Raw genomic sequence first — 12,128 nt, 5'->3', positions numbered from 1 at the left:
TGGTAGGACATATCCTCTAGTAACTTCTTGAGAAAATTGCACTGGAAGTAAATTCTCTGAGACTCTGCATATATAAAAATATTTTTACATACCACATACTTGTATGTATGAATGTGAGAGTTGGACTATAAAGAAAGCTGAGAGCCAAAGAATTGATGCTTTTGAACTGTGGTGTTGGAGAAGACTCTTGAGAGTCCCTTCGACTGCAAGGAGATCCAACCAGTCCATCCTAAAGGAAATCAGTCCTGAATGTTCACTGGAAGGACGGATGTTGAAGCTGAAACTCCAATACTTTGGCCACCTGATGCGGAGAGCTGACTCATTTGAAAAGACCCTGATGCTGGGAAAGACTGAGGGCAGGAGGAGAACGGGACGACAGAAGATGAGATGGTTGGATGGCATCACGGACTCAATGGACATGAGTATGAGTAAACTCCAGGAGTTGGTGACGGACAGGGAGGCCTGGTGTGCTGCAGTCCATGGGGTCGCAAAGAGTCGGACACGACTGAGCAACTGAAAGGAACTGAACCACATACTTGGTTCACATAGTTTCAATATAGAACTCTGTTTTAAATAATTTTCTCCCAGAATGTTGATCTCCTAACTTCAGTGTTAATCTTTATAAATCTGATATTATTTTGATTCTTAATTCTTTGTGTATGGTCTATTTTTTTTTCCCCTGGAAGGTTTCAGGGTTCGTTTTTTTTCAGGTTGTGAAATTTTGTGTAATTTTGCTTTGTATCATGTTTTTTTTCAGTTTCCATGCTGTCATTCTTAAAAGGCATGTCATTCAGTCTGGAAATTTTCGGGGGTACCATTTGACAAATTTCATTCATTTCATTTCTTCCAATGAAATTTTTTCAGTTTTTAATATTATCCTCATGGATGCTACTCTTACCAGTTTGAGGATACGGCTTTCAATTTTTATTGACGTTTCTTCATCCTGCACGGTTTCTGTTTCTCTGGCATTCTGTTTTACCATTTTGGTCTTTTCTGAAATGTCTACTGATCTTTCATTATTCATTTACATTTAAAAGTTAGGCAGTTTTCCCAGAGAAGAATCTTCCAATACACAGTGTCAAGGAGGAGAGAGCTGTAGACTTGCACTTAATCTTTGTGTTTTCACTTCAGTGCTTTGCCTAACTGTCCTCAAACCCACAGTTCCTTTAGTTTGATCGGTAAATTTCCAGTCTGCCCAGCTGGAGAGGAAAAGTTGCTAGGCCACATGTGCACTATGGGAAATAGATCTCTAACTGCTTCTTATAACAGCCAATCTCTGTTTCCAGTTTCCCCTTAAACTCCATACACTTTTTAACCTATTTTTTTATTCTCAATGCCTGAACTATTGTTCTGCAATATGAACTGTCTGCCTTCATGGCTCCTAGTCCATCTCGAGCTGCAGCTTCTTCTGGCTGGCTGAAGTTAGGTACCACTGGTGTCTAGCTTCCAAAAATGTGTCTGTTGTCTCCTCTTCCTTCTCTTTGTTCCTGTTGATAATGATCTTTTTGTCCCTTTATTAATGTCTTACCAGGAGCAAAAGGAAGATTGATTACGTCCTTAGCATTCAAAGAGTAAATTTATCTGAGTAAAAACTTAAGACTGTGACATATTTCTAAATACAGAAGAAAACGCCTACTGAATCTTATTACTACCACTGATGCTGCTATAAGTCACTTACCGATTTTGTTTGTTAACAGCTGTGTCTGCACCATTTAGAACCAGTTCTTTCACTTCTGTTGCACCAAAGTTTTCAACTGTGATCTATTAATTTAAATTTTTAAAAAAAGTCAATGTCAGACTCAAAACTTATTATTTTAATAACCTATTATAATCTACCTTTCTCTCATTAAATATAAGAAATAATAAGTTTGAGGTAAAATTCTGGTAGCGTAAGCTTATTTGTGAATTCTGCACGAAGACACAACTAGAAATTTTCATCTTCTCTAGCAGTTTGAAATCCTACCTTGACTAATTACAAATTAGTAAGGTTTTGGTTTGTTAATAACAGGAAATTGAGTAATTATCCCATGTAAAACTTCAGAAGGGTCACTATAGCAGTAAAATATTAGGAAGGATGTTTTCCTTGGACAAGTAATAGACTCCAAGTCAGAATGCATTCAACTCTGGAACAGCTATGCATTCTTCCCACATGACAGTTGCCACTCTGGTATTCCTTCTTGTTGCATTCTTAACTACAGGTGGTTCTTCCAGTTTGCCATTAATTTGGTTTATGAAGAGTCATTTACTTTGAAATTTCTTATTTCCCTTACTAGTGTGCTCATTTTCCTACACAGGTTATCATTCCCTCCTTTGCTTCTTTCCTCTTCCTATTCCCTCTTTTTTTGGGAATATTACTCTCTTCTATTAACATTTTTTTTAGTACCTGTTTATAAAACACCATACTAGGAGTGGGATGATAAAAGATGAATAAATCCCTGCTCTGGAATGTGCTACCCAATAAAGAAGGAGAAATGTGATATGTAAACAACTCATTATTATAGTAAAATAAATGCTATAATAGAGACGAACAAAATACTATCAGACCATGGAAGAAAGAAAGCTTACTTCTAACAGAGAAAGTATAAGAAACCTTGAGGAAGAAATGTCATTTGAAAAGCATCTAAAAGAATGAGTAAGGCTCTGAAAGATTAGGAGAGGAGAGAATCTCTGACTAAGGACAGGGATTGAACAAAAGGAGAAACAGACCTAATATCAAAAAAATGCATGCCCCTAAAAAACAGGGAAGCTGAGGCATATAAAAGAATACTGTGAGACATGACAAAACTTAGTATGAATGCAAGGATACAATGGAAGTTAGAAAGCCAGATTACAAATGATTTGAAGTCCACTCTAAAGCTATTATTCTGTAAGTAGCAAAGAGCCGCTGAGTATGTCTGGGAAAGAAACGACAGTGGGAAGGAATGTCTGAATTACTATAGCTCTTACCAAACATTCACAAACTTAATGACTGATCAATTAAATTGCTTAGAATTCAATGCTTCTGTCAATTGAGATGATCAGTAAAGATCCAAAGAAAACTGACAGGGTTATTAAGTGCATCAACTGAAAAGAAGAACTAAAATTTCATAGTAAATATGAATTCAAGGAGGACTTTTTCTTGAAAAAAGTTAAACATTACTAAAAGAAATTAACCTATTTCCCTTTAAACCTATCAAATTTCTTATAACTGCACTATGTGCCAATTCTTAAAATGACCAAAGAATGGACAAACATTTTTGAGGGGGCACACAGTTTTTTTGGCAAACTGTATGATACAAGAATATGGCATCTTTTGTCAGCTTTGACTATAAAAACACAAAGAGGACAGTTTCAGGGTATGGGGGGGCGAGGGGAGGAGGGCACATGAAGTTTTTGATAATAGACAGGAAAAAAGAAAAACTGAAGGTTTTTACCATTTTCCCAAGAGTCTAATTTATAGTATTCAAACAGTTACTTCTGAAGTGCCTTATCATTATCCTTGCTGATTTTTCTCTCCTTTAATTATCAACTAGTCTACTTCTGCCAGATCCTCATTTATCAATGTTTCTGCATAAAGACTAGATGATTTATTGAACATCCCTCTCACTGAATTAAATTCTACATCTTTTTTAAGATTTGTAATTTCATTTTCCAAATAATATTTCAATGTATTTCCATTTATATTGCATTGCATCCAAGAGTTAAGACAAAATTCACAAGGATGAATGTTAGTATAAAAGGGATGTCTAAGTGGGAATTAATATTTTAGATGGCAAATTCATTAGTGAATATTCTCACGTTACAATAACCTTTGCTTCTCTATTCTTGTGATTGCAGACTCAAAAAATGAACACTTGTATAAAGAGGACCCCTTGTATCTGTAAAGATCTTTAGTATAATGTTAAACAACACAGGCTTATCCAGTCACAGAGCTGGATACAAATACTATCTCTGAAATGCGACAACTGTTTTCAGTTTTCTCATCTGTAAAATAAGGATAATAATACCAATCTCTTGGGATTATGAGGATTAAATGAAATAATGCATGTGACTAGCATATAGTTAATGCTCAATAAATGTTAGCTAAAGGGTTCTTTAAGAATTCCATTCATCAAGATAAAAACCATAAGGCATAGCTGATAAATAAAAGGGATTATGAACAATCAAGCTACTACTCTATGTCTTTCCATCTTACCGTAAAATTAAGACAAAATGTCTCTTCAACATCATCCTCGGGATAGTCCAGTAACTGTTGCATGCTTCTGAAAAACAATATGTATGTTGCTCTGAAGTAAAATATAATTGCGTATTTTGACTAGTTTGCCTATGACTAGGTATATATTTCTCACTCATTCTTGGTCAAATCCTTTTGCTAATTTGTACTTTTATGTTTGTTTCAGAATGGTGGTTGTACAAGGAAATCTATAAACAATGTTGAAGAAAAAAATAACTAAGATTTTCATCTCTTCCTTTGAACACAAAGGCCACGTATCCGACCATTTTCAATACTTGTTCTTACATGTAAGTTTTAGGGCTTCCCTGGTGACTGAGATGGTGAAGAATCTGCCTGCAATGCAGGAGACCCAGGTTCAATCCCTCGGTCATGAAGACCCCCTAAAATGGCAACCCATTCCAGGATTCTTGCCTGAATAATCCCATGGACAGAGGAGCCTGGTGGGCTGCAGTCCATGGGCTTACAAAGAGTTGAACACAACTGAGTGACTGGCAAATTTATAAACAATGCTGAAGAGAAAAAAATTAAGGTTTTTACCTCTTCCTTTGAATACAAAGGCCATGTATGCACCCATTTTCAATACTTTTTCTTACATATAATTTTTTATTCCATTTAATGTAATAAAAAGAAACTACATATTCTACCTAGGAATGAAGGCGATTAGAAGTAAAAGTCCAAATAAATTATTTAACTACATTCAGGAAACATTACCTTCCTAAATTTATTATCTGATATTCACAAAGTATTGTTAAACTAAAAATTTAGCACATGACTTTATACATATAACTCTTTCAGTAGAAAATTCTCACAATGGCTTTTTCCTTTATTAGAAGGGCTATTAGTTTATTTTGGAAATTCAACAAGAACAACAGAAACGTAATTATTCCTAAAAACAAAACTTCTATACCTCCCCCATTTCCTATTTTCTAAACCCCATTCTTGCCACTTTTTACAACTAACCTCCCAACATCAGGGACCAGTTCTTTCAAATCTTCCAGGGATGGCTTCTTTTTCAGCAGTTTTTTATATAAAGCCAAAGGAAAATGGAGGTCCACAATAGTAAAATTATAAATTGCTAATCCACAGATAACACCAATCAAGTGGAATAAATCACTGTCTTCAAATGTCTGAAAATACAGAAAAAAATTAATGAATAACAAGAAAAAAGTTCATTCTCATTCCTATCTCCCTGGGGCAATATTATTGTTAGTATTTTTGCACATTTTCATTCAATGTACTTTCTAGGAGAGACAAAATTAAAATCTAGTTGAGATGATACTATATATATAATTTCACAACTAACTATACCCCCAGAAATATAATCATTTTCATATCACTAAGCATATTTTTTTTCCAAAAAGCCAATTTTATTTTATTTTTTTTAAGCATTATATTAATAAATGACTACTAGAACCTTTTTCTGATTTAAAAAACTATACACATTCAAAATTTGAAAAATAAAAAGCTTATGGAAGAAACTGAATTAAACACCTGTAACTCAATCACTTAGAAACACCCGGGACAATGATTTTAAAAGTTTTTAATGTATTTCCGTCTACTATAAGTTCAGAAAAATAATATAAAACATATTCAAGGTTTTCTCATTTTTCTAATTACAACACAAGTATTTTCTTATGTCATTACTCTTCCAGAACATGATTTTTTAATGGCTGCATATTAATCATATAAAAGTATCATGGCTTGCTAAATTAGCTATTAAGGCTTGCTAAATTAGCTATTAATAACTACAGTTGGACATCTAGATGATTAAAATATTAAAAACAATGCTTGTTTCCTTCAGTAATCTTTAAAGAATTAAAGATTTAATAATTTTTAACGAATTAATATATGGTCACAGGAAATTCTGTGACCATGTAATTAACAGCAAGAAAATTTTAAATTAGATCTGGGGCTCCAGGCACAGTTCATTCACTATCGAGTCTCAGTGTTCTCAAGACAAAAGCTGTATTAATCTCATAAGGTTATTGTGAGGATTAAGTGGAATAATATACGTAAAATGCTTTTAGCATAGTTCTTACAGCCACAGTAAAGGTTCAATAAATATTCTAATTAGTAATTTTCAAAATAAGATGGGTATCTTTTTTGCATATATGTATATGTATATGTATATGTACTGGTCCATAGTTTGGAATATTTCCATAGAAGAAATTCTGCTTTGCAAGGAAGAATTTCAAAGTCAAAGGAATGCTAAGCAGACCATAAAAACTCTTTTCCTCCACCACTGTTCTAGCTTATACTGCCACTGTAGTCCAGGAAAATGACCTTTCCACATTTTCATCTAAATACACACATAAAATATATTTGAGTTAAAAAATGACAAGTTGTTTCACTGTACATTTTTGACTACTAGTGATACTAAAAATTATAGATTTGTGTGTGCTTTTGAAAAGTCTTTTTGTGTACTTGGCCCATTTATCTTTTAGGGGCTAGTGTTTTCTTATATGTTTATATTTGAATACATCATATGTTAGGGTTATTACCCTGTGTCATATTCAGTACATACATGACTGTTATGTTTTGTTATCTCATATTTTTCATTGGTCAGATTTATCTTTTTCTTCTGTGATGTCCCTACATTGTATCGAAGTTCAAAAAGTCCTTAAATAGGGCAGACTGAATATGTGTTAATATCTCTTCTTCCAGAAATCCCTCTAGATGAGAATACAGGAATAAATGGCATAAATTCACAAGAAAAAAGAATAGGGAAGAATTTCAACAGCACAAAAGAGATCTCATTATCTCAAAATATGAAAAATAAATCGCTGGTTTGATTTGGTAAAGCAGAAGAAACGGAAACAGTAGCTTGTAGAGAAAGCCAGTAAAAAAACACAAGCTCATCTACGCCGTAGGCTCAGAACCGACAGGGCCAGTCTCTCCCTGTGAAGTCAGAGGTACTCCGGCAGCTCAGCCAGTAAAACCTAACTCTGAGAGTCAAGTATCAGAGAGGGGTTGAAAACAGGATGGTTGACGGGAGAGGCCTTTGACTTTCTAGAAAGGATGAATCAAAGCAGCTCTGGAATCTGAGACAACTGATGCTTGGGGTCCTGCTTCAAAAACAAAGGGATCAAATGGAAGTCTACACAGTGAACAACAGGAATCCTAGCTTCCCTTTCCAGTGTCTAGAACACTACTACTAGAACATTGTAGCCAGGGCTACAACCTTCCCTGTAAACACAAACAGTAAAAAACTTAAACATGCTGACATATGCAGGTTCATTCTTGAAAGACCCCTACCTAATCAATTTACGAGTGGGGTCCATAAACATAAATGTGCATATGCCCATACACAAAAGTATCTAGGTAGCATTTCAGTGTCACATTCTAAAATAATAAACAGCCAAGAATTATAAGGAAAAGACAAAAGAGACAAACACAAGAAAACTGGATGAATAAGAAACAAAACCAATAAATGATGAATTTTAAATGGTTACATTTTAAAAGAATAAAGTCATAAAATAAACCTTTACAGGACATAATGGAATGAAACTAGAAATCAACATCAGAAGGAAATATGGAAAATTAACAGAGATGTGGAGATTAAATAACACACTTTTAAAAAACCCATTAGTCAAAGAAGGTACCACCACAAGGGCAATCAGAGAATACTTGGACTCCTAAAAATGAAAACACATCATCAAAAAACTTATGGAAGACAGGGAAAGCAGTGTTCAAAAACAAATTTTTATAGTTGTAAGCATCTAAATTTAAAAAGAAACAATACCTCAAATAAATAACTTTATATCCTAAGGAACTACAAAAACAAGAGTAAACCAAACTCAATCCTAGCAGACGAGGAAAATAATAAAGGTTAAAGTGGAGATCAACAAAATTAACAAACCTCTACTAGAGTGACCAAGAAAAAAACAGAGAAAACTTACGAGATTCAGGACTGAAAATGTGGACATTACTACTGACTTTATTTAAAAAAAAAAAAAAAGGATTATAAGACAATAATGAGTAATTAGGCCACAACTATGAACAACTGAATGCCACCAAAATAGATAATATAGATGAAATGGATAAATTCCTACAAACACACAAACTTACATAAAAAGAATTAGAAAACCTAAAGAAACTTGTAACAAGAGATTGAACCATCAATCAAACACCTTCCAACAAAAGCCTGAGACCAGATTCTACCAAACATTTAGAAGAATTAACATCTATCAATCTCAAAGTCTTAGAAAAGGAAGAGAAGCAAACAGTTCTTAACCTCATTCTATGAGGTTAGGGATACCATGATAACAAAGCCAGACATAGACATCTCTCACACACACACACCCCCCCAAAGAAAACCATAAAGCAGTATTTGTAATAATAACAGAATAATTGTCAACAGAATACTAGCAAACTGAATCCAGTAGCATATAAAAAGAATTACACACCATGACCAAGTCCAGGAATGCAAGGTGGTTGAACATAAGAAAATCAACCAATGTAATACATCACATAATGGAATGAAGGAAAGAAACCACAAGATCACCTCAACTGATGCAGAAAAAAAAAAAAAATCTGAAAAATAAACGACCCAATCAAAAAGTGGGCCAAAGAACTAAACAGACATTTCTCCAAAGAAGACATACAGATGGCTAACAAACACATGAAAAGATGCTCAACATCACTCATTAACAGAGAAATGCAAATCAAAACCACAATGAGGTACCATTACACGCCAGTCAGAATGACTGCTATCCGAAAGTCTACAAGCAATAAATGCTGGAGAGGGTGTGGAGAAAAGGGAACCCTCTTACACTGTTGGTGGGAATGCAAACTAGTACAGCCGCTATGGAGAACAGTGTGGAGATTCCTTAAGAAACTGGAAATAGAACTGCCATATGACCCAGCAATCCCACTCCTGGGCATCCACTCTGAGGAAACCACAACTGAAAGAGACACGTGCACCCCAATGTTCATCGCAGCACTGTTTATAATAGCCAGGACATGGAAGCAACCTAGATGTCCATCAGCAGACGTATGGATAAGGAAGCTGTGGTACATATACACAATGGAATATTACTCAGCCATTAAAAAGAATACATTCGAATCAGGTTCTAATAAGGTAGATGAAACTGGAGCCTATTATACAGAGTAAAGTAAGCCAGAAAGAAACACCAATACAGTATACTAACAGATATGGAATTTAGAAAGATGGTAACGATAACCCTGTATGCGAGACAGCAAGAGACAGAGATATAAAGAACAGACTTTTGGACTCTGTGGGAGAGGGTGAGGGCGGGATGATATGGAAGAATAACATTGAAACATGTAAATTATCATGTGTGAAATGAATTGCCAATCCAGGTTCTGTTTCTTTTTCTTATCTAATGGCCCTGCCTAGAACTTCCAATGTTTTCAAATGCAAATAGTGAGAGTGGACACGCTTCTCAATTTTTCTTGATCTGAGTGGAATGTGAGCTGTGGACTTTCATAAACCCCCTGAGTCATGTTAAGGAAATTCACTTATATGCCTAGTTTGTTGAGTTTATTTATCATGAACGGGTGTTAGATTTTTTTTTTTCAGTTTTATTTATTAACTTTTTAACTTTACAATATTGTATTGGTTTTGCTATACATTGACATGAATCTGCCATGGGTGTACATGTGTTCCCCCCTCCCACGTCCCTCCCCATCCCATCCCTCAGGGTCATCGTAGCACATCAGCCCCGAGCACCCTTTATCATGCATTGAACCTGGATTAAGAAAACAATTCCAGTTACAGCAGCATCAAAAAGAACAAAATAATTAGAAATAAATTTAACCATGGAAGTGTAAGACTTGTACACTGAAAACTACAAAATGGTGCTGAAAGAAATTAAAAGACCTAAATAACTGGGAAGATATCCCATGTCCATAGACTAGAAGATAATACTCCCCAAACTGATGTACAGATTCAATGTATTCTCTATCAAAATCTCAATGGTCTTTTTTTTTTTTTTGCAGAAATGGAAAGCTAACTGTAAAATTCATATAGAATTGCAAAGGATTCCTAATAGTCAAAAGAATCTTGAATAGGAAGAAGAAAGTAGGAGGACTCAATGTGTGAGCAATTTGAAAATCTACAAAGCTATAGTAAACTTAAGACAGTGTAGTACTAGCATAAGAACAGACATATACATCATTTGAATAAAATTGAGAGTCCAGAAATAAATCCATATAATGATAGACAATTAATTTTCAACAAGGATGCCAAGACTATTCAATGGGGAAATATTAGTCTCTTTAATAATGGTGAGACAACCAGGTATTAACATACAAAGAATGAAGTTGCATTCTTACCTCAAACCATAGTCAAATGAACTCATGATCTATCAAAGACCTAAATATAACAGCAAAAACTATAAAACTCTTATAAGAAAACTCAGGGGTAAATCTTCATGGCCTTGAATTTGTACATGGTTTCTGAATTGTAACACCAAAAAGCACAAGCAACAATACATGAAACAGATCCAGAAAAGACTTCACCAGTATTTAAAACTTTTGATACCAAAGGACATGATCAAGAAAGTGAAAAGTTAATTCACATAGTGGGAGAGAGTATTTGTAAATCATATATTTCTCAAAGATCCAGTATCCAGAATACATAAAAGAACTCTTAAAATAGCCACAACAATAAAAATCCAACTTAAAAATGACATTTTGCTAAAGAAGGTATACAAATGGCCAAATACATCATTAGTCAGCAGGGGATGCAAACTGAATCACAATGAGATACCACTTCAAACCCACCACAGTAAGAATAAATAAATACATGCATAAAATACATTTTTTAATATATGTTTTAAAAAAAGAAAGTAGCAAAGGTTGAAACTGGAATTCTCATATATTCCTAATGGAAATGTAAAATGGTTCAGCCATTGTGGAAAACAATCTGGTGGTTCCTCAAAAAGTCAAACAGAATTATCACATCACCTAACAATTCCACTCATAAGTACATATCCAAAATAATTGCAAACAATAACTTGCACACAAGTTTTCATACTAGTACTATTCAAGAGTATTTCACCAAAAGAGGTAAACAACCCAAAATGTCCATCAACTAAGGAACAAAAAAAACGGATGTGGTATAGCTATGCAACAGAGTATCATTCAGCTGCAAAAGGGAATAAAGTACGAACACATGACACAAGTGGATGAGCCTTGGAAACTTTATCCTAAATGAGAGAAGTCAGATACCAAAGGCCATTAAATTATACGGTTTCCATTAACAGCAAATATCAAGAACAGACAAACCCATGGAAGTAAGACAGTAAAGCAGTGATTGTCTGAGGCTGAAGGGATGCAGGGAGAAACTGCTTATGTCTACAAGCTTCATTTTGAGGTGATGAAATAGAACTAGATAGTGGTGAGGGCTGCACAACACTGTCAATGTACTAAATGCCCCTGAACTGTGTATTTAAAAAATTCTTAAAGGAAGAACTTAGTTATGTAAATTTTACCTCATTAAAAAATAATATTAAATTAAAAAGAACATACAGCCCTCTGCATTCCTCCCTCCTTCCTACACCTTCTCTGAGGCGGTGATCCAGTATGTCTGGGGGCTGAGCTTTTAGCCAAGGTAGCCAGCAGACTAGCTCCTTACTGTGAAGTTTTTCACTAGTGACTTAAGTGAAAAGGAGAAGGCCAAAGTAAACTCTGTAGTGTTTGTACAGAATTAGAGGTATCAGTATCATCTCATGGTTTTACATGTGTGTATATGTACATGTATACATAAATATCCAGAATATGTTGAAAGCCAGGAGATATGTGCCATGTGACATACATACATATAGTTCATAGTTTTGTCTGCTGTGAGACTCTGAAAGCAATGATCCTTGGTACCAATGAGTACACTTAGCATCCACAATTGTATTTCTAAATACCATTTTATACTTAAAGAAGTCAGGGTCCTTAGAAG

General features: G+C 34.6%; 1 protein-coding gene across 6 annotated transcripts in view; it reads right to left on the bottom strand.

The window, feature by feature from the left end:
* Window positions 1–12,128, bottom strand: part of HERC4 (HECT and RLD domain containing E3 ubiquitin protein ligase 4) — a 126,138-nt gene that overhangs the window by 7,094 nt on the left and 106,916 nt on the right. For 5 of the 6 annotated variants that reach the window (XM_043476801.1, XM_043476802.1, XM_043476805.1 and 2 more), the window contains 3 exons: window positions 5,174–5,340; window positions 4,175–4,241; window positions 1,679–1,761 (listed from right to left, as the gene is read on the bottom strand). In XM_043476801.1, coding sequence (XP_043332736.1) covers window positions 1,679–1,761; window positions 4,175–4,241; window positions 5,174–5,340 — 317 coding nt within the window. The remainder of the gene's footprint in view (window positions 1–1,678; window positions 1,762–4,174; window positions 4,242–5,173; window positions 5,341–12,128) is intronic. The other variant, XM_043476806.1, reaches the window with a different exon arrangement.

Source organism: Cervus canadensis, chromosome 8 (assembly GCF_019320065.1).
Source record: "Cervus canadensis isolate Bull #8, Minnesota chromosome 8, ASM1932006v1, whole genome shotgun sequence".
NCBI lineage: Eukaryota > Metazoa > Chordata > Mammalia > Artiodactyla > Cervidae > Cervus > Cervus canadensis.
Note: the sequence above shows the minus strand (reverse complement) of the source record. Positions and strands in the feature narration are given on the sequence as shown.